This window comes from Mastomys coucha, unplaced genomic scaffold (assembly GCF_008632895.1).
Source record: "Mastomys coucha isolate ucsf_1 unplaced genomic scaffold, UCSF_Mcou_1 pScaffold8, whole genome shotgun sequence".
NCBI lineage: Eukaryota > Metazoa > Chordata > Mammalia > Rodentia > Muridae > Mastomys > Mastomys coucha.
In genome coordinates, this window is record NW_022196914.1 from 49,591,007 (window position 1) to 49,612,310 (window position 21,304).

Sequence of the window (21,304 nt, forward strand, 5' to 3'; positions counted from 1 at the left end):
AAAAAAAAAAAACAAACAAAAAAAAAAAGAAAACCTCATCAGTGAATCAATGATAATTAACATTGGGAAAATAGATGTTATCTTTCAGATTTAGATTTCATTGAACAATCCCTCACAATTTTGTTTATAATGCTGCATTTTCTTATATATGTAAGGTATAAATGCAGATGCTGTAAAAGATTGTTAGAGAAAAGCCAGCAATATGGATTTGGAGATTGGTAAATGCAATGCTTTTAAACAACATAAAAATGAGGTTTTTTGACTAAAAATATTTAATAGACACAAATTCTTTATGAATATAAAATATGAGCATACTTTTTAAATTTTTTATTGTCTAATGAATGACTGTGTGACTAAAGAGAAGTTGCCATAGGTTGGGAGCCATAACTTCCTGATTGTGTTATAGTAAATAAGCTTTTAAAAGTTATATAGTCTAAATCTTACAGCTACCACTATGTACTATTCTGGCTTCACTTAGATCCTCCTTGCCTCCATAGGCTGGGTGTCCTAGAAGCTTTTTATGTGCAGCTATCTACTGCTAATCATTTTCAATGTGGAAAAGAAATATTTTTCATATTCTCTTTGATTGTATGAGACAAGATCTCACATGACCTAGGATGACCTGAAACTTACTATGGTGCTTGATAAAAAAAACATGAACTTCTTATCCTTCTTTATCTACCTTCTTATACTGGGTAAACACACCACCACATAGTGTTCATGGAATACTAGGGATGAGAACTCCATCTTTCTTTATGCTAGGCCAACACAACTGTTCTATTTTCTCAGTCCCAGAAAAGTTTCTTGCTATGACAACCTGTACTTTTCCACATTTGTTTGTTGATGCAAGCAAGGCAATACTGAGGGTTATATGCATATGAAATTTCACAGATACATTTAAGGGAGGGTCTATTGTTCATAAGATCAATTATAATTACAGTACAAAGAAACAAGTGAAGATATATAAGTAGAAATTTGCCTTCAGTATTGCAATCACTGAACACCCAAAATATGAAGAAGTAATTCTACTACATATATCTGTTCCTGGTTATCTTAGTTAGGTATCCTTGCTGTGAAGACACATCATGACCAGCAACTGCTACATTTAGTTGGGGCTGGCTTGCAGTTTCAGAGACTCAGTCCATTGTCATCACAGTGGGAAGCATGGCAGCCTTCAGGCAGACATAGTGCTAGAAGAGCCTAGAGAGTTCTACGTAGTGATCTAAAGGCAGCCAGAAAAAAGACTCTCCTCTGCAGGAAGCTAGGAGAATGGTCTCAACCACACTGTACAGAGCCTGAACATAGGAAGAGACCTCAAAGCCTACTTCCTCCTCAGTGACACATTCTCCAACAAGGCCATGCCCACTCAAACAAGGCCACGCCCACTCAAACAAGGCCACACCCAGTAATAGTGCAACTCCCTATGGGCCAAGCGTTCAAACACATTAGTCTATGGGGGGCATATCTATTAAAACCATTACACTGTGGCGAACACAGAATTGATGGATTTCAGAACCTGTGTTTTATGAAACTTAAATGAGGACTGCAAACAATAAGTAGAATTTCTTTGCACCATGGGGTCTACCCTTAACTTAAACTTAAACTTCTCCACAGAGTCGACTGAGAAATGAGAGAAAAAAAAAGACAGTAACATAATGAACATCATTTATTTGATTTATTCTTATGATAACTTGAAATTTCCTAGTGATAATTTTGCTGGTGTGTTGCCGAATAAGGAGTGGTAGGTAGTTTAAGATAACAATTAAAAGGACCTACTGAATAGTATGGTTGAAAAGTTAATCTCTTTTTTTTTTCAAAGTACCAAAAACACTATCCAAAATGATATAATAACTAAAGATGTGCAATTTTAAGTGCTATTCAGCTTGCTAAGGCTGCCATGAAGTTTAATTGATCAAGATAGGCTCTGCAACAGTACCAATGTATTTGGTGGTCTAATATAAATAGTCTGCAGTAAAGACCTTTGCTTTCAACAACTTAGTATCCAAACATTATACAAAGAACAAATGGGTCATTGAGATTCTTTTAATGGTGTTATTCTTTTATTAATTACTTTTTAAATGTTCGATATAATACAATTACATCATTCTCCATCTTCATTTCATCCATCCAAACCCTCCGATATACCCCTATTCCTCTCTGTCAGATTCATAACCTCTTTTTTTTATTAAATAATCTCACATACAGAAATGTATATACATTTGTGCATCCCTGAAACCATAGGTACAATCTACACCCAACAGTTTCTCAACCTTACAGAAAAAACTACAATCATCTAATGTTGATATTCATCAAAAAGCTAGGCTCTTGCAGTTTTTATAGCCCAACCAAGAATAAGCATGAAAGTTGCACAGCATTTTATGAAATCTGTAAACTTCTTGAGGCTTCAAATGTGAAAAAAATAAAAACAAACGTTCACAGAATCAACATTTAAGTTTTCCAGTGTTTAGTGCTTATGAATTAGCTTTTTATGCATTTTCTAACACTATGATTATAAGAATGATTGACTTCTTAATGAGATATACAGTTCTTTCAGATAATGATAAACAGGTCACATGAATTCAAAAAGGAGCACACTACCTAGATACAACAATTCAAAAGAATCGTTTTTAATGGCTAATTGCAAGGAAGCCATTATACTTTTCTAACCTCATTTTTCCTAAAATGATATGATAAACACTTACCCTTATTTGAGTTCTTAAAGTTCTAAGTCCATTTGAGAAGTGTTAGCAATTTTCATAGAGCTGTTTAATTGACTGAGCGAGGATTAGAAAATAGATATGGTTGATGACAATGAAAATGATGACCAATGAGAAACAAAAGGGACAATTAACTATAATTAATAAAGTAACTAAATTATTAAAACCTGAACTAATCTTGGTATTCATGACTAATCAAGCTGGTTTATATATATTGACATTAATAATGGCTATGTTCTCTATTCAGAGGTTCATGAATTCACAAAACATATTTGTAATAGATATCATAATAGAATTATTATTGATTATCCAAGTCTACATCATAAGAAATTGGGCATATGGTAATGAAAATTTAAAGTACTAGTTTTTCCTATACTATCATTTTATTAATGTTGAACTTTTAAACTAAATTTGAAATAAGTGAAATTTTATGAACTGTAAAATATATATTTATAGTATAATTATATGACTTCAATTTCACTTTTAATTTTAAGAACTAAACACATTTGGGATATAAGATCAAATTATCTTAACCAATGCTTAAACTATGTTAATTTAAATTTTTATTAGGAACTTTTTAATGTTCCAAGTTATACATTTGTAGAAAATGCTTCAAAATTTAAATACATGGATTATATATTCAAAACTGTAAATTTTCATTTAAAATATTTCTGATAAATTTTTAAGTTTATTGCATACTGTCAAAATGCCATATGTTACGGTTCATAGCTATGTGTTATTTTAATAAAAATAATTGAACTATACTGTTTCTATAATTTAGATTTTATAGTAACTATTAAAAATTTCAACAAATTTCTATACTATTCTTATGAAAGCATAACTTAAATTTATACAAATTTAAGTTGGAAAGTTTATAACAATGAAAAATGTTAGCATCACAGTAATTTTGATTCAAAATTCATATGTGTTCTAGTCAAGAGAAAATTATCAACAAATATTTCTTAAATCCTAAAGACTCCTGAGTGTTTCTAATCTCTGTGAATATGAAATGTGAAGTAGAATTTAATTCTGTCTCAATGGATTCAGTATAGGCTTATTAAAAGAAGTTGTTTTCACTGATATAGACCACAATTTACGACAATATACTTGCACAAGTCTAAATCAAAATATAGAAAAAAATAAGATCTTTAGAAGCTAGTTACAAAGCACAGAGAACAGAAAGGGTGGAAAGTGTCATAGCTACCAATTACTATTTGTAAATGTGGTAATGAGTAACAGACTGGTCAGCTGGATAGGAAGGAAATGGATTGTCGGTAAAATTAAGCTCATTTAAACACTCTTGCCACAAAGTCTGACATCCTTATGGTTTCTGATACACATATATATTTTTTCCTGATTTCTTTCCAGAATGCTCTGGGCCACTGGGAATCGAAGGTGGGATCATATCTAATCAGCAAATCACAGCTTCGTCTACCCACCGAGCTCTTTTTGGACTCCAGAAATGGTATCCCTACTATGCTCGGCTTAATAAGAAGGGCCTTATAAATGCCTGGACAGCTGCTGAAAATGACAGATGGCCATGGATTCAGGTAACAGAGGGATGAGACAAAACCATTTTCCAAGTTATTAGAATTGTTATGGGACTAGGTTAGGGAGAATTTGTTGTGATTCTTTCTCATGGTTAAAATGTGATTTAGTTTAGAAACAAACTGGTTGAAAACTCTAAAAAAGGTGGGGAACATGGATATTTTCTGTCTGAAAATGTGAAAATAACATCAAGATGAAAGCATTTTTAGTCACAATTACACTTTTTAAAGTTCTATTAAAGAACCTTCACAGGGCCAAGGGTCTCTCCTCCCATTGATGATCGACTTGGCAATCCTCTACTATACACATGCTGCCAGAACAATCAGTCCCACCATGTGTACTCCTTGGTTGATGGTTGAGTCCCTGGGAGCTGTGAGGGTACTAGTCAGTTCACATTGTTGTTCCTCCTAAGGGGCTGCAAACCCTTCAGATCCTTTGGTCCTCTCTCTAACTCCTTCATTGGGGAAGTGGGAGAGGGTGGGGTAGCAAGTAGGGGGAGTAGGGAGGCAACAAGGGTTTGTTCTTATTGCTTGTTTGTTTGTTTTGTTTTCTTTCTTTTCTTTTTGGAGGGGAAACGGAAAGGAGAAATCACATGACATGTAAATAAAGACAATATCTAATAAAAATTTATTTAAAAAGTTCTATTAAAGAAAGTGATCTTATCATTTGCATAAGTTTATTCATAAAGTGTTAATATTTAGCAATAGATTCTGAGACAAGAAAGTAACAATTCCATCTATGCATTTTTTGAGAGAAATAGTTTCCCATGTGCAAAAATAAAGTGTACATCTGATCATAAGAATATTCAACTGTCTGCAGAACCCCTTTCATAAATGAGAGAATTCTAATTCATAATGCTGTATCCTCATCAGCCAGCAGATTTTACAACAGAAGAAAACAATGCAATGACATATCAGGTGCTTTGCTAGAGAAGAAAGAGCATAGAAAAGCTGATAGCCTGTATCTGTCCATTTAAATGCATTCGAGTAAAAGCAGAAAATAAATGTTTAAGGAAGACCGAAAAGATAATCTGATTTCTGTGAAATATTATACCTTTGTTCATATGATTCTTTAATATAGTCACTAACAAATTATTAGTAGCAGATAGTAAATGTGAGAAAAGTCCAATATACTGAAGATCAAGGTAGTCATGTTGAAACTATATGAGGTCAGGAAATTTTTGAAATTGGGTGATTTTGGAAGATAGCTTCAACTGGTCTAGATTTTCAAGAAACAGAAAAATCAATGACCATGCATGAGACTCTGGCAAACAACGTATAGAAAATCAGAACAAGTAGTGTTATTGGATAAATGCATTTAAATCCAGTATAGGGGTTTGCAAGTGCTTTTAGGTTTCTCTAAGGGGTTTGTGCCACATTTTGTTGCCATGGAGTCCTCTGTAAGAATTTTATTTGATAAATCATCTTTACATTATAATTTGAATCAGAGAAACATGGAATATTTTATGTTACATTGTTAAGTATAACATATTTAAAGATTTATCTACAGGCATTAATAGCAACAAATTTGATTTGTGATTGAGAAGAAAGACTTTCTTACTTCACAATTAAGCAAAACTCTTTGATTGCACTCTCATAGTAAATTATATGTAAATTAGATACATTGCATTTATATTCATAGTGATATAGAGTAAAATAAACTTCATTTTTTTGTTTGTTGTTAATTTATGTTGGTCTGCATTTGTGGAAATTAACTCAGAAGTTACAAATGACTTTTTCATTCTGTAGCTACAGGTGCACAAAACATACCAGATTATAGCAACACTCTATAATATTTTGGCAGTAAATGAATAAAAACCCACATAAGGTTTAAAATGTAGATATTAAGAAACACTTATGTTTAATTTGATAGTGATCTTTCTAGACAAGCTTTACAGTCTCAAACACATTTATAGAACTTCCATACAAACCTTAAATAAATTTATTTTAAATATTTGTATTTAAAATATAAAATATACATTAAATATATTAAAATAATACATAAATATACAAATTAAAATTTATTTACAATTTGAACATTTCATATGTGAGTAATGAGTTCTGTGCTTATACGATTACCTACCATTTTTATTTGTTTTACAATTCCTCCTCTCTATCTGACTCCTTCATAATTATGGCCTTTATTCTTTAATTTTAATGGTTTCATATATACACATATTAGTTTAGAAATACAATTTGTTGCCCATCTGTGTTGCTTCTGGCTGGCCATTTGGTATTGGGTAACATATCTAGAAGTTAGCCCTTGGAGAAGCTGATTCTACCTCTGAGCAGTGGTTAATTGAAAATAGCTCACTATCAAGGGTTGGTGTCTTGTGAGACATCTATCAAGATTGATATGTAAATTGGTGTGGTCATTTTCAGGTCTTCTTTCTTTTTGGCAAGTATGTTTTTGAGATTTTATGGGTCCAGATATCTAACATACATAAAAAACATTATCTCCCACGAGATGTTCTCTGAAACTCTTAGAATCTTTCTGTTCCCCCTTATGTAAATTATGTGAAACCTTAAGTATAGCAGATATGCTGTATCTAACACGTCTGGACACTCAATGGTCTGTTGTTCTTAGACCAGTTGTGACTTCCTATAGTAGTCTTTGTCTGTTTAAGAAATAAATTTCAATGACAAAGGATGAAAACTAAGGTTATCTGATGGTATATAGATAAGTATTTAGATTGCAGTTAGAAATTATACTGGCTAGGAAATTAGTAGTAGAAGATTATTCTCAAAAGTTTATAGCCTTCCGGCCACATGCACTGGGTTAAGCTTACATTACCAGGCATGTATTCTCTCCTATTGAGTCCAATTAAATGGTCGTTGGTTACCTTCAGTATATAAATGCCACTATGGCTAATTTTGAATATCTTGCAGTTAAGGTCATTATTATGGTTCCATGGCTTATAGATACTCTAGGAAGTTTGAGCCAGTGATTGTTTTTCTCTCTTGGAAGATTGCATCTTACTTCTGAAACAGTAAAAGCTAGTCCTCAGGCAGCAGGCATCCAGGTTAGTCTGAGCTTGATTTCTCTACGTCCTTGCACAAGGTGTCTTTAGCAGTCAGGTCTTATTTTCAGTTTCTGGGAAGAAACAGGGCAAAGGCAATGAGCTGTATTTCAGGGGGCTTGTGAACTTCCCTGACCAACAGCTTGTAAGGAAATTTCCTGTGCCTGACTCTAGGATTTTGGTAGCTAATCTATGGTGTTTTATCACCCTAAATAGTGTGTCTTAATTGAAATGTGTGTGTGTGTGTGTGTAAAACTAAATAAACATAAGGCAATCATTTTTTGTGGGTTTTTCAAACATCCTAGTGTTATCCTTTCTTCTTCCCTCTTCCTCTGTATTTCCTCTTTCCTCCTTCCTAGATAAGTCCTACCCCCTATATTCTCATATTTCGTTCATAGTATCTGTATCCTAATATCATCCTCTCCGTCTCTTTGCTCCCATTGTTCCCATTTACTTTCTTGGTTAAATTTTTTTCCAGGATAAATATTCACATCTAAACATTTAGAGCTAGAATCCAAATATAAAAGAACACAAGTGTTTGTTTTTAGGGTCTAGGTTAATTTATCCAGTACATATCCATCCATTCATCTTCAAATTTCATTTTATTTCTCTTTATACTTGAGTATATATCCTACATTATGTATGTACCTCATTTTTATTATTCATCCCCTAAAGAATATTTATTTTTTTTCATTTACTATCTATTGTGAATAAAGAGGTGATGAGCATGGCTGAGGACATATTTGTATGTTAGTTCCTTTGACTAAACTTAAATATACTCATCGAGTTTTTTTATTAAAATATTTTCATTTTAAATTTATTATTTGCTTATATGTCAAATGATATCCCCCTTCCTGTTCTCCATTCCACAACCCCTCCAAACCATCCCACTCCTCTTTGCGTATAATAAGGTGCTCCTCAACCCTCCCACCCACTCCTGCCTCACCCCTCTAGCATCCTCCTATTCTGGGGCATCAAGCATCTACAGGACCATGTACCTCTTCTCCTACTGATGTTAGATGAATCACTCCTCTGCTACATATGTAGAAGGAGCCATGGACCAGCCCTTGTATACTCTTTGGTTGGTGATTTAGTCCCTGGGAGCTCTGAGGGGTCCTTTTAATTCATTTTGTTTTTCTTCCTATGAGGTTACAATTCTCTTCAGCTCTTTCAGTACTTCTCTTAACTCTTCCATTGATCCCTGGGCTCAGCCCAATGGTTGGCAATGAGTATCTGCATCTATCTTAGTCAGGTGCTGGCAGAGCTTCTCAGAGGACAAGCATACCATGCTCCTGTCCACAATCACATCAGCAAAGGTGTCTGGGTTTGGGTAGAATGGATCACATGGGTAAGGCAATATCTGATGGCCTTTCCTTCAGCTTCTGCTCTGTCTCTGTCACTGCATTTCCTTTAGACAAAGATAATTCTGGATTAAAAATTTTTAGAAGGTTAGGTTGCTCTTCTGGGGACCCTACTATGGACCCTCCTGAGGACCTCCACTGGGGACCATGTCTATCTACAGGAGGTGGTCTCTTCAGGTTCTGTCTCCCTGCAGTTGGGTATTTCAGCTAAGGTCATCCCCTGTATCCTGAGAACCTCTCCCATCCCAGGCACCTGTGACTTTCTAGTGTTTCCTCAACTTACAACCACCCCCCCCCCCGGTACTTATTTCTATTTGTTTTCCTCTAAACTTCTCCCCTCTATCTTCTCATACCAGGTCTTATAACCCCTTGTTCCTTCCCTTCCCCCTCCCGCCTAGTTCCTTCCCTTCCTCTGCCTCCCATGATTATTTTGTTTCCCATTCTAAGAGGGTTTGAAGCCTCCAAATTTTGGTCTTCCTTCTTAGTAAGCTTCATAAGGTCTGTGAGTTGTATCATGGATACTCTGAGCTTTTGGGCTAATATCCACTTATCAGTGAGTACATAGCATGTATGTCCTTTTGGGTCTGGGTTACCTCACACAGGATGATATTTTCTAGTTCTATCCAATTACCTGACAAGTTTGTGATGTCCTCATTTTTAATAGCTGAGTAGTATTCCATTGAGTAAATGTAACACATTTTCTGTATCCATTCCTCTGTTGAAGGACATCTGGGTACTTTCCAACTGCTGGCTATTCTATATAAGGCTGTTATGAACATAGTGGAGCGCCTGTCCTTGTTATATGTTGGAGCAACTTTTGGGTATGTGCCTAGGAGTAGTATAGCTGGGTCTTCAGGTAGAGCTATTTCCAGTTTTCTGAGGAACTACCAGATTGATTTCCAAAGTGGATGAACCAGCTGGTTCCACCAGCAATGAAGGAGTGTTCCTCTTTCTCCATATTCTTGCCAGCATCTGTTGTAGCCTGAGTTTTTATCTTAGCCATTTTGACTAGTGTAAGGTAGAATCACAGGGTTGTTTTGATTTGGATTTCCCTGAGGACTAAGAATGTTGAACATTTTTTTAAGTGCTTCTCAGCCATTTGGGATTCCTCAGTTAAGAATTCTTTGTTTAGCTCGGTACCATTTTTTTAAATTGGTTTATTTGGTTTTCTGGAGTCTAACTTCTTGAGTTCTTTGTATATTTTGGATATTAGCCCTCTATTGGATGTAGTGTTGGTAAAGATCTTTTCCTAATATGTAGATTGCCATTTTGTCCTATTGACAGTGTCCTTTGCCTTTCAGAAGCCTTTCAGTTTCATGAGATCCCATTTATTAATTGTTGATCTTAGAGTATGAGCCATTTGTGTTCTGTTCAGGAAATTTTCCCCTGTGCCAATGTTATCAATGCTCTTTCCCACTTTCTCTTCTATTACATTCATTGTATCTGGTTTTATGTGGAGTCCTTGATCCACTTAGACTTGAACTTTGTCCAAGGAAATAAAAATGGATCAATATGCATTCTTCTACATGCAGGCTGCCAGTTAGACCAACACCATTTGTTGAAAATGCTGTTGTTTTTCCACTATATAGTTTGGCTTCTTTGTCAAAGACCACGTGATCATAGGTGTGTAAGTTTATTTCTGGCTCTTCAAGTTTATTTCATTGATCTACCTGTCTGTCTCTAGACCAACCCCGAGAGATTTTCATCAGTATTGCTCTGTAGTACAGCTTGAGGCCAGAGATGGTGATTTTCCCCAGAAGTTCTTTCATTGCTGAGAATTGTTTTTGCTATCCTGGGTTTTTTGTTACTCCAGATGAAGTTGAGAATTGTTTTTTCTATTCTGTGAAGAATTTAGTTAGAATTTTTATGGGGATTACATTGAATTTCTAGATTGCTTTTGTTAAGATGGTCATTCTTACTATGTTAATTCTACTGTTCCATGAGTGTGGAAGAGCCTTCTGTCTTCTGAGGTCTTCTTAGATGTCTTTCTTCAGAGACTTGAAGTTCTTATCATACAGATCTTTCACTTGCTTGGTTATAATTACGCCAAGATATTTTATATTATTTGTGACTATTAGGAAGGGTATGGTTTTCTTAATTTCTTTCTTAGCCTGTATATCCTTTGTGTAGAAAGAGACTACTGATTTATTGAGTTAATTTTATATCCAGCCACTTTCCTGAAGTTGTTTCTTAGGTATAGGTAATTCTCTGGTAGAATTTTGGGATTGCTTTTGTATACTATCGTATCATCAGCAAATAGTGAAACCTTGATGGCTTTCTCTCCAATTTGTATCCCTTTGACCTCCTTTTGTTTTCTAATTGGTCTAGCTAGAATTTTGAGTAATGTATTGAATAAATAGCAAGAGAGTGGGCAGTCTTTTCTTTCTTTTTTTTTTTTTTTGTTTTGTTTTGTTTTGTTTTGTTTTTTCAAGACAGGGTTTCTCTGTATATCCCTGGCTGTCCTGGAACTCTCTGTAGACCAGGCCGGCCTCGAACTCAGAAATCCACCTGCCTCTGCCTCCCAAGTGCTGGGATTAAAGGCATGTGCCACCACTGCCCGGCAGGCAGTCTTTTCTTATCCCTGACTTTAGTGGGACTGATTCAAGTTTCTCTCTATTTAATTTATACATCCATTGTCTCAGTAATGCAATAATTGAATGGGACAAGAAAATGATCTGTTCACAAAAAAAAAAAAAACTTAGATTAAAAATGAGTTGATCACTTTAAACAGAATAATTAAGGATTTATCTTACTTCTAATAGGAATGATGTTAATTACAATGAAGGAGATAGCATGTGTTGATGGGATTTTTTTATGTGAAGTTGATAATGGACTTGATATAAATAAGAAAAGGCAAATGCAACATGTTTTGTAGAGGAAGATCACTTGTATACCAGGAGTTAAAACTAAAGCCTCTTTACTGGTATTTAATATGCAGGGATTAATTGTGCTCAGGGTACATATTTCATTACTGTTTTCTTAAGAGTATCTTATTTCATGTTATTTTTCTAAAGAGAAGTCATCAGTAAGTTAAAGCTCACACTTAAAAGACTGACTCTAATTAGAAACTAAATTCTTTGTGTGTTGGAGAATTCATTATTAAATTCTTCTGTTTCTTGATTATCTTATTTATATTCAGTATTTCAAATGAAGCTTTTGAGTAGTTTGTTACATCCACTTATAAGTGCACTGTTCTCTTAATCTTCTATGTGCATGACATAATATACTAATTTTAGTATGCAATTTTATTTACTACTTTGTCTTGATGAACTGAAAATTTAAATTGCCAATTTAAATTTATATGCTGAGCATTTAATTATTGGTGGCATCACAATGTTTATAATTGGTTCTGATTTAAATGGTTAGTGCAGTAACTATAATTCAACAAATTTTTATTTTATTTTTATAAATTTTTCTGATCTTGCAACTCTTCACTTATATTTTCTGAGATTTTAAATAGTAGCCATATCACACTTCAGATAATTAACACCCTAGGATATGAGTTGGTATTTTGGAATCATGTGTAAGAAATAGGAAATTTGAACATATTAGTATGTCATGGATTATTGGATTATTTCATTTAGAAATCTAAAACATTTCTATTAAACATTTGAATGTTCTGCTAACTAAATAGGGTTACCCAGGCTGACTACTTGCTATTTATTTTTTAAGGTTTATTTTTTTTTATTTCTGTATATTTTATGAGAATATGTAATAGTATTTCATTTCCTTCATTTTCTTTATTTTTCTGAGCTAATTTCAGGTATTAAACTTCTAGTTATTCATTTATTCAGGCAATTATCAAACATTTACTGAACAGATATTCTGATGTTGTGGTTTACTATATCAGCTACTAAAACAAAGCAATGCAGTGTGTACCTGTAAGATAGCCTGAGTTACCCAGTCTTGGAAGTCTTGGCTTCTGTCTTGAGGTTAGCCTGGAGACTTAGTATAAGAAGTTAGCATTAATTTCTCTAGCTAGAACTTCAAGTACTATATTGAATAGATAGGAAGAGAGTGGGCAGCTTTGTCTAGTCCCTGATTTTAGTGGGATTGCTTCAAGTTTCTCTCTATTTAGTTTGATGTTGGCTACTGGTTTTCTGTATGTTACTTTTACTATGTTGAAGTATGGGCCTTGAATTCCTGATCCATCCAAGATTTTTAACATATAGGGATGTTGAATTTTGTCAAATGCTTTTTCAGCATCTAATGAAATGATCATGTGTTTTTTTTTTCCTTTGAGTTTGTTCATATGGTGGATTACACTGATGGATTTTCTTATATTGAACCATCCCTGCATCCCTGGGATGAAGCCTACTTGATCGTGGTAAATGATAATTTTGATGTGTTCTTGAATTCGATTTGCAAGAATTTTATTGAATATAATTTGAGTCGATGTTCATAAGGGAAATTGGTCTGAGGTTCTCTTTCTTTGTTGGGTCTTTGTGTAGATTAGGTATAAGCATAATATTGGCTTCATTGAACGAATTGGGTAGTGTTCCTTCTGTTTCTATTTTGAGGAATAGTTTGAAGAATATTAGTATTAGAGCTTCTTTGAAGGTATGATAGAATTCTGCACTTAACCCATCTGATCCTGGCCTTTTTTTGGTTGGGAAACTTTTAATGAATGCTTCTAGTTCTTAAGGGGTTTGGGAACTGTTTAGATTGTTTATATGATCCTGATTTATTGTTGGCACCTGGTATCTGCCTAGAAAATTGCCCATTTCATCAGTTTTGTTGAATATAGTCTTTTGGTAATAGGATCTGATGATTTTTTGAATTTCCTCAGTTTCCCTTGTTATGTTTCCCTAGCAATTAGACAACAAAATGGGGTCAAAGGGATACAAATTGGAAAGGAAGAAGTCAAAATATCACTATGTATAGATGATATGATAGTATACATAAGTGACCAAAAAATTCCACCAGAGAACTGCTAATCCTGATAAACAACTTCAGCTGAGTAACTGAATATGAAATTAACTCAAACAAATTAGTAGCCTTCCTATACTCAAAGGATAAACAGGCTAAGAACAAAATTAGGGAAATGACACTCTTCACAATAGTCACAAATAATACAAAATACCTTGGTGTGACTCTAACCAAACAAGGGAACTATCTGTACGACAAGAACTTCAAGTCTCTGAAAAAAGAAATTGAAGACGATCTCAGAAGCTAGAAAGATCTCCCATGCTCATAGATTGGCAGGACTAATATAGTACAAATGGCCATCCTGCTGAAATCAATCTACATCAAAATTCCAACTCAATTCTCCATAGAGTTAGAAAGAGCAATTTGCAAATTCACTTGGAATAACAAAAAACCCAAGATAGCAAAAATTATTCTAAACAATAAAAGAACTTCTGGAGGAATCACCATTCCTGAACTCAAGCTGTACTACAGAGCGATAGTGATAAAAACTGCGTGGTATTGGTACAGTGACAGGCAGGAAGATCAATGAAATAGAACTGAAGCCCCAGAAATGAACCCACACACCTATGGTCACTTGATTTTTGACAAAGGAGCTAAAACCATCCAGTGGATAAAGGACAGCATTTTCAACAAATGGTGCTGATTCAACTAGAGTTCAGTATGTAGAAAAATGCAAATCGATCCATTCTTACTCCTTGTACAAAGCTCAAGTTCAAGTGGATCAAGGCCCTCCACATAAAACCAAATACAGTGAAGCTAATAGAAAAGAAAGAGGTGAAGAACCTCGAGCACATGGGCACAGGAGAAAATTTCCTGAACAGAACACCAATAGCTTATGCTCTAAGATCAAGAATCGACAAAATCTCATAAAATTGCAAACCTTCTGTAAGGCAAAGGACACTGTCAATAGGACAAAACAGCAACCAACAGATTGGGAAAAGATTTTTTACCAATACTACATTTGATAGAGGGATAATATCCAATACATACAAAAAACTCAGGAAGTTAGATACCAGAGAACCAAATAACCCTATTAAAAAATGGAGAATAGAGCTAAACAGAGAATTCTCAACTGAGGAATCTCGAATGGCTGAGAAGCAACACCAAAAGAAAGGTCCAACATCATTAGTCATAAGGGAAATGAAAATCAAAATGACCCTGAGATTCTACTTCACACAAGTCAGAATGGCGAAGATCAAAAACTCAGGTGTCAACATATGCTGGGGAGGATGTGAAGAAAGAGAAACAGCCCTCCATTGTTGGTGGGATTGCAAGCTGGTACAACCCCTCTGGACATCAGTTTGGCTGTCCCTCAGAAAATTGGACATAGTACTACCAGAGGACCCAGCAATACCACTCCTGAGCATATACCCAAAAGATTCTCCAACATATAACAAGGACACATGCTCTACTCTCTTCATAGCAGCCTTATTTATAAAAGCCAGAAGCTGGCAATTATCCAGATGTTTTTCAACAGAGAAATGGATACAGAAAATATGACACATCTACAAAATGGAGTACTACTCAGGTATTAAAAACAATGAATTTATGAAATTCTTAGGCAAATGGATGGAACTAAATAATATTATCCGGAGTGAGGTAATCCAATCACACAAGAACACAAATGGCATGCACTCACTGATAAAGTGACTGGATATTATCCCAAAAGCTCTGAATACCCAAGATACAATTCACAGACCACATGAAGCTCAAGAAGAAGGAAAACTAAAGTGTGGGTGCTGTGGTCCTTCCTAGAAGGGGGAACAAAATACTCACAGGAGCAAATAGGGAAACAAAGTGTGGAGCAGAGACTGAAGGAAAGACCATCCAGAGTCTGTCTTAACTGGGGATCCATTCCATCCATATACAGTCACCAAACAGACACTATTAAGGATGCCAAGAAGTTTGTACAGGAGCTTGATATAGCTCTCTCTTGAGAGGCTCTGACAAATCCTGACAAATACAGAGGCAGATGATCACAGCCAACCATATGATTGAACATGGGGTCCCCAGTGGAGGAGTACGAGAAAGGACTGAAGGAGCTGAAGTGGTTTGCAACCCCCTAGGAATAACAATATCAACCAACCTGACCCCCTGCCCCAGTGTTCCCATGGACTAAACTACCAACCAAAAAGTACACTTAGAGGGAGTGAACCCTGGCTCCAGCTGCATATGTAGCAGAGAATGTCCTTGCTGGGCATCAATTTGAAGAGAGGCCCTTGGTCCTGGGAAGCCTTGATGCCCCAATGTAGGGGAATGTGAGGGCAGGGAAATGGGAATGAGTGAGTGAATGGGGAACACCTTCATATACGCAGGGGGAGGGGAATATAATAAAGCATTTGGGAGGGACTGGGAAAGGGGATAACATTGAAATGTAAATAAAGAAAATATCCAACTTAAAAAAAAAGGAAAAAGAAGACAAGTTAGCATTATAATCAGTAGTGGAGTGTTTGTCCATGCCCTGGTTCCAATCCCTACTACCTTTCCAAGAAGTCAGGGGTAAAGTTCTGAGTATGGAGATGGAAAAGTGAAGAAAGAAAGCTAACAGGATAGGATACTTGAACTTGGCGCTTATAGCTCAGTAACTTACACCACAAACACAGAATTTTGTCTTATGCAAACAGCATATTTAGTAGTACTTTTTTCTAACCTTAAATTGACTTAAGCAAAATCCTGGAATATGAGGAATATCCCATTACCATTTCCATTGCATAGGTATATTATTACATGTAGCTATGTGTAATGGGAGAAAATATAGTACAATACATAGACTTTCATTTTGGAAGTTAATTTACTATTTGTCTCTGTGTTGGTACTAGTATTTTAACACTGATTAAAGTAGATTGGATCTTTTCAGTTTTGAATCTATATTACTTTCTAAAGAATTGGCTATGATATTAATATGTGTCTTTCTCTTGAATCACACTCTATATAAGTGTAAAAGAAAGGCATTTCCTATATTTTAATGCACTCAGGATTATGACTTGTTTGACAAAAATAACAACCTCATCCACTGTGAATGCTTCTCAGACCAGCTCTGTGTCATACTCACACTGTATTGTAAAAAGACTGCATCAGCATGGAAAGTATGGGTCTTGTTTTGTTTGTGTGTTTTGTTGTGATTTTCTTCTGCCTCAGTTATGATAAAAGATAAATTAAAAACAAAATCAAAACAAAAAAACTAAGAAATTTTCTTGAGTGTTACAATGGATCCTAGTTTCACTACCCTTTAATCCCAGATATTGACTTGAGAGTGAGGGAGAAAGGGAGGGAGGGAGGGAGAGAGAGAAGGAGGGAAAGAGGGAGGAAGGGAGGGAGGGTAAAGAAGAACAGTGAAATGAAGGAGGAGAGAAAGACAGTACAAGCCCAGCATCAGGGAAAATCTGCCAGAGTGCTTGCTGGTAGTGTGTGCAGTGCTAGTGTCAGAGGGTAACTTCGTGCTCTGTAATTAGTTATGGAACAGTATAACTTTATCATCAATGGGTGACTTGGTGTTAGCTATTAATTATGGGATAGTTACTGTTCCAAGGTAACTCTTGGTTCTTTTGTATTAATGAAAAAGACAATATCCCAAAGACAGTTATCTGACTTCTTCATTTTCAACACAACTGAGAGTTAATTTAACACATTAATTACAAGTTTCCTGACTGGTTCACTCTCTCAATCTTTATGTCTTTCTGTCTCTCTGTCTCTCTGTCTCTCTCTGTCTCTGTCTCTCTGCCTCTCTCTGCCACTCTTTGTCTTTCTCTCCTTGTCTCTGTCTGTCTCTCTCTTTCTCTCTTCTCCTCCCTCCCTCCTTCCCTTTTTTCATTTTTTTTGCTTTGTTTTTAGAAGTATGTAACAGTGAGACTGAGAGCTACAAAACAGTCTGGTCATCATGCTCATGTCTACGGAAGCAGTTAAAAGGCTTTGCACTCCCTTATTGTCCTTCTTTCTCTTATACAGTAATCATCTGATGGTGATGATGGAAACCATCAGATTTTCACCAATTCTAAATCCATTTCATAACATTCTGAAAGAACTGGTAATGGATTTATATGACTGACTACTAAAAAAATAGGGATTATGGAACATAAAACATACATGATTTATTTCCCACAGTAATCATACAACATTCAAGAATTCTACACTATCCAATATCCAAACAACTTGCCTCACTCTGTTCAGTTACATCTAATATACCACTGCCGGCATTTATGATACAATGAATCAAAAAAGTCCCAGTCATCTTCCAGGCAGAGGAATCTAACTTTATAACAACCCAATGATCAGTGGCTCCTTCCTAATCACTGTTAATTACTTTCACACATAATAATAAAGAAGCAAGAAGGAAATCTGTAAGGTAGGTATGGAGAAGACTGCCAGTAAAGATCTGCACCAAAATATAGCAAGTTATATTTTGCTTGCCTCCTCATGTTTCATTCCTGAACTGGTAAAAAAAAAAAAAAAAAAAAAAAAAAAGGATGTTTGGGGCCAGCTAGATAGTTCAGCAGGTAAGGGATCTTACTACCAATCCTGATGACCTGAATTAGATCCCTAGGACCTATGTGATAAGAGAATAGAAGAGAGCTGACATCAGTGAGCTGTCTTCTGGCTCCACAAATATTCTCTGGTATGTGCCGGCACACACCACATACATACACACACATACATATGTACCCAACAACGTACAAGCACACACCACACACATATAAGCATACCACACACTTATAGACACAACATACACACACACACACACACACACACACATTCACATGAGCATGTCACACATACTCTCTACAAATAGACACAGACATTCCTACATGCAGTAAAATGTAATAAAAAATTTTTAAAATATTTATTGATATTTTTGAAGGATTATTAATAAAGTTATTTACTATAATAGCACCACAGGAGTCTAGAAACCCAGACATATTCTTGAAGTATACATGTATTCTCTTCCTCTAAGATGAATGTCCTCAGACAGTACTAAAAGCCCTAGTGCTTGTCTAACAGGCAACACTTGTAATTTTACTCTTCTAGAACTATCAAAGACATAAAAATATTTTCACTGTTGCCATGCCTAAAATATAAAAAGTTATAGGGATGTGCTTTAATGTAAATTTTAAACTCCAAGGAGATAATTTAGTAAGTCTTTCTTGTACAAAATACTTCATGTTAGTCAGACTTTATGTGTGTAGATTTTGAAATTCCTAGGAGACGGTTTCATATTAAACTGTCTGAACTCCTGGCTCTTACAATATTTCTGCTTCCTTTTGTACAAGGATCCCTGAACTTCACCAAATAGCCAACAGAGTAACAAGTATCATTATGTAGACCTAGTAGGATATATTTAGGAATATCTAAAAATAAGCCTATACGTATATGTATGCAGCAGATATTGATAAGACAAAAGCCTCATAATTGAAAGAAAGCAAGGAGAATTATGTGGGAGTATTTGAATTGACGAAAAGGAATGAAGAAATTATGTAATTATATTATACTCTAAAGAATAAATAATATTTTTTTTCATTTTATTTGTTATGCATCCTGGCCATGATGAAACTTAAAAATTGAATTTGGATTTTCAAAGGTTCAGATGTTAAATACTCGATTATGGGACCACCTCCATATTTTCAGACTCTACTAAAATGGAGAAAATATGAATTTTAAAAGCAATAACTCCTTTTTTCATGAGAAAAGCATTGAGAATTCAGAACCTTTGGATACAGAATCCACCTTGATTTCCTTTGTGGTCAGCACCCTGGTTCTGTCTTGATACCTCATCACACAGGCAGCTAGGCAAGCTCTGATATGCACAGACCTGTTCCTGGCAAGGGGGACCGGAGAACTCTAAGCTCCAATCATCTTTGAGAGACTCTATTATCTTTCAGAGCCGCTTTACAAATCTACACAGCTAAGTGTACTCTTCAGTATTGTGAGGCAGAATCCCCTCAGCCAAGGGTGTTAAGTCTGCTTACCAGAACTCCCTGTGGGAAAGGCTCTTAATGAATAGCAGTCACTCCTGCCTCTACAGCAGTGGTTTAACACAGCTGCATCAATGTCTTCTGCAAGAACACAGGGAGTTTCCTGGCAGCCTGTCCTCAAGTACCTACATGTGAGAAATGCAGAGAAGTAAGTAAGAGAAAAGTGTGAGCCTGAAGTAACGGTTTGCCTGTCTCTTCATGTTTATCTTCTGGGAACTGGCAGTATTACTATTTGGACAGGGCTGAAGGAATCCCTTATTTCCACAGCAGACACTGAACAAATTTGTTCTGCCCCAGTGCCTCACTGAAAACCTCCTTGTGTTAAAAATATGACCAACTACCAAGCCACCTGGCCTCACTCTGAAAGATTCCTTTTCTCTTAGTAGCAATTAATTCAAAACCTTTTTCTGTCTGCAAGTGTTTGAACTTTCAAAACTGACTGAGCATAGACTTAGTGAAACAGACATACAGCCGCCTATACTCGTTAGAAATAGACACATTCCTCATGGTGTGATATTAGCTGTATAGTCTAAAGGAAATCTAGCTACCCCATGTGTCAGCTGACATTTTCAAATCACTCATGTTATCCTTTTGATACAGGTGTGCACATACACAGATTAATTATTTGGGCTCGCTAAATCTGTATGATACAAAAATCATGATAGAAGCTCAGCTGGTGTGAGAGACCATCTCTGAAAAATGCAAGATCATCTGTGCCCTGTAGTCTTCTACAGTTCAATAGTTCACTGCTAGTCTGTAACACTGGCTCTCAAATTTTACATAAAATCCACATTAATATCTCTTTCAAAAACGACTCCTCTCTTAGAGCTTCAGAATTACTGACAACCTAAGATGACCAAGGGATTCATGAGGGCAGATACCTCACATGCATTTTGATACTGACAATTCTGTTGAAGTTCATTTTCTAGCAAGTGATATATTTTTTTTTCACTACAGAGCTGTCTCTTTAATTTTTAGAAGAAATTTCATTAGCTATGTGGAGATACTGGAGTGCAGGGTGCTAAACTTCAAAATGTGACCTCATTGTGATGCCGTTTCGAGTAATGAATTACCACCCAGGACATCACAATCTAAGACCTAGTTACATAAGATCTTTTTCTCATGCCTTGTTGTTAGTCTGATTATGTTTCTCTCACTCCTAGATAAAAATCCATGGGCATATACACTGATAATGTCCATGTTTAATTATTTCCAAAAGATTTCTCTCTGCAATATGAAGCCTTCAATAATTAAGCCACAATTAAATAAAGGACTGTAAAAATATCTACATCCCACAAGACCTGGCTTTGAAAGTTTTATTGTTAAATCTGCAATCATGTCTTAACAGAAGAGATCCCTACATTTCATGAGCCCATAATATAATGAAAAAAATCTTTTACATTTTAATTATTAAAGGTGACTTTGGCATTTCCCCATGTTTTAGGATGGCCTTAAATAAGTTTCTCAAAAAAATAAAAAAGAAAGAAAGAAAATGGAAACCCAATAAACTAAGTCCAAAATAAGATCGAAATATTTCAGAAAAATGAGGGAAAGATCTCATTATTCTAAAGAATTTGGAGGTTTTGTCTGAAAAATATGGAAAATAAAATGTCTCCAAGGTGTGGAAGTATATTAAGGTGGTACTAAGTTCTCTTGCAGTATTTATCAAGGATTTTTCAACAGGCTCTTAACTTTGTCAAAACTGAAATTTTGAACAATTGCTTGCTGTCTTGTTATGAATACCCAGCAAAATATCCAGTAGGA

General features: G+C 35.3%; 1 protein-coding gene across 2 annotated transcripts in view; it reads left to right on the plus strand.

Annotated features, from left to right (window-relative positions):
• The window catches only part of Edil3 (EGF like repeats and discoidin domains 3), a 486,419-nt gene that overhangs the window by 308,505 nt on the left and 156,610 nt on the right, over positions 1-21,304 (plus strand). For both annotated transcript variants that reach the window (XM_031360541.1, XM_031360542.1), the window contains one exon: positions 4,086-4,267. In XM_031360541.1, coding sequence (XP_031216401.1) covers positions 4,086-4,267 — 182 coding nt within the window. The remainder of the gene's footprint in view (positions 1-4,085; positions 4,268-21,304) is intronic.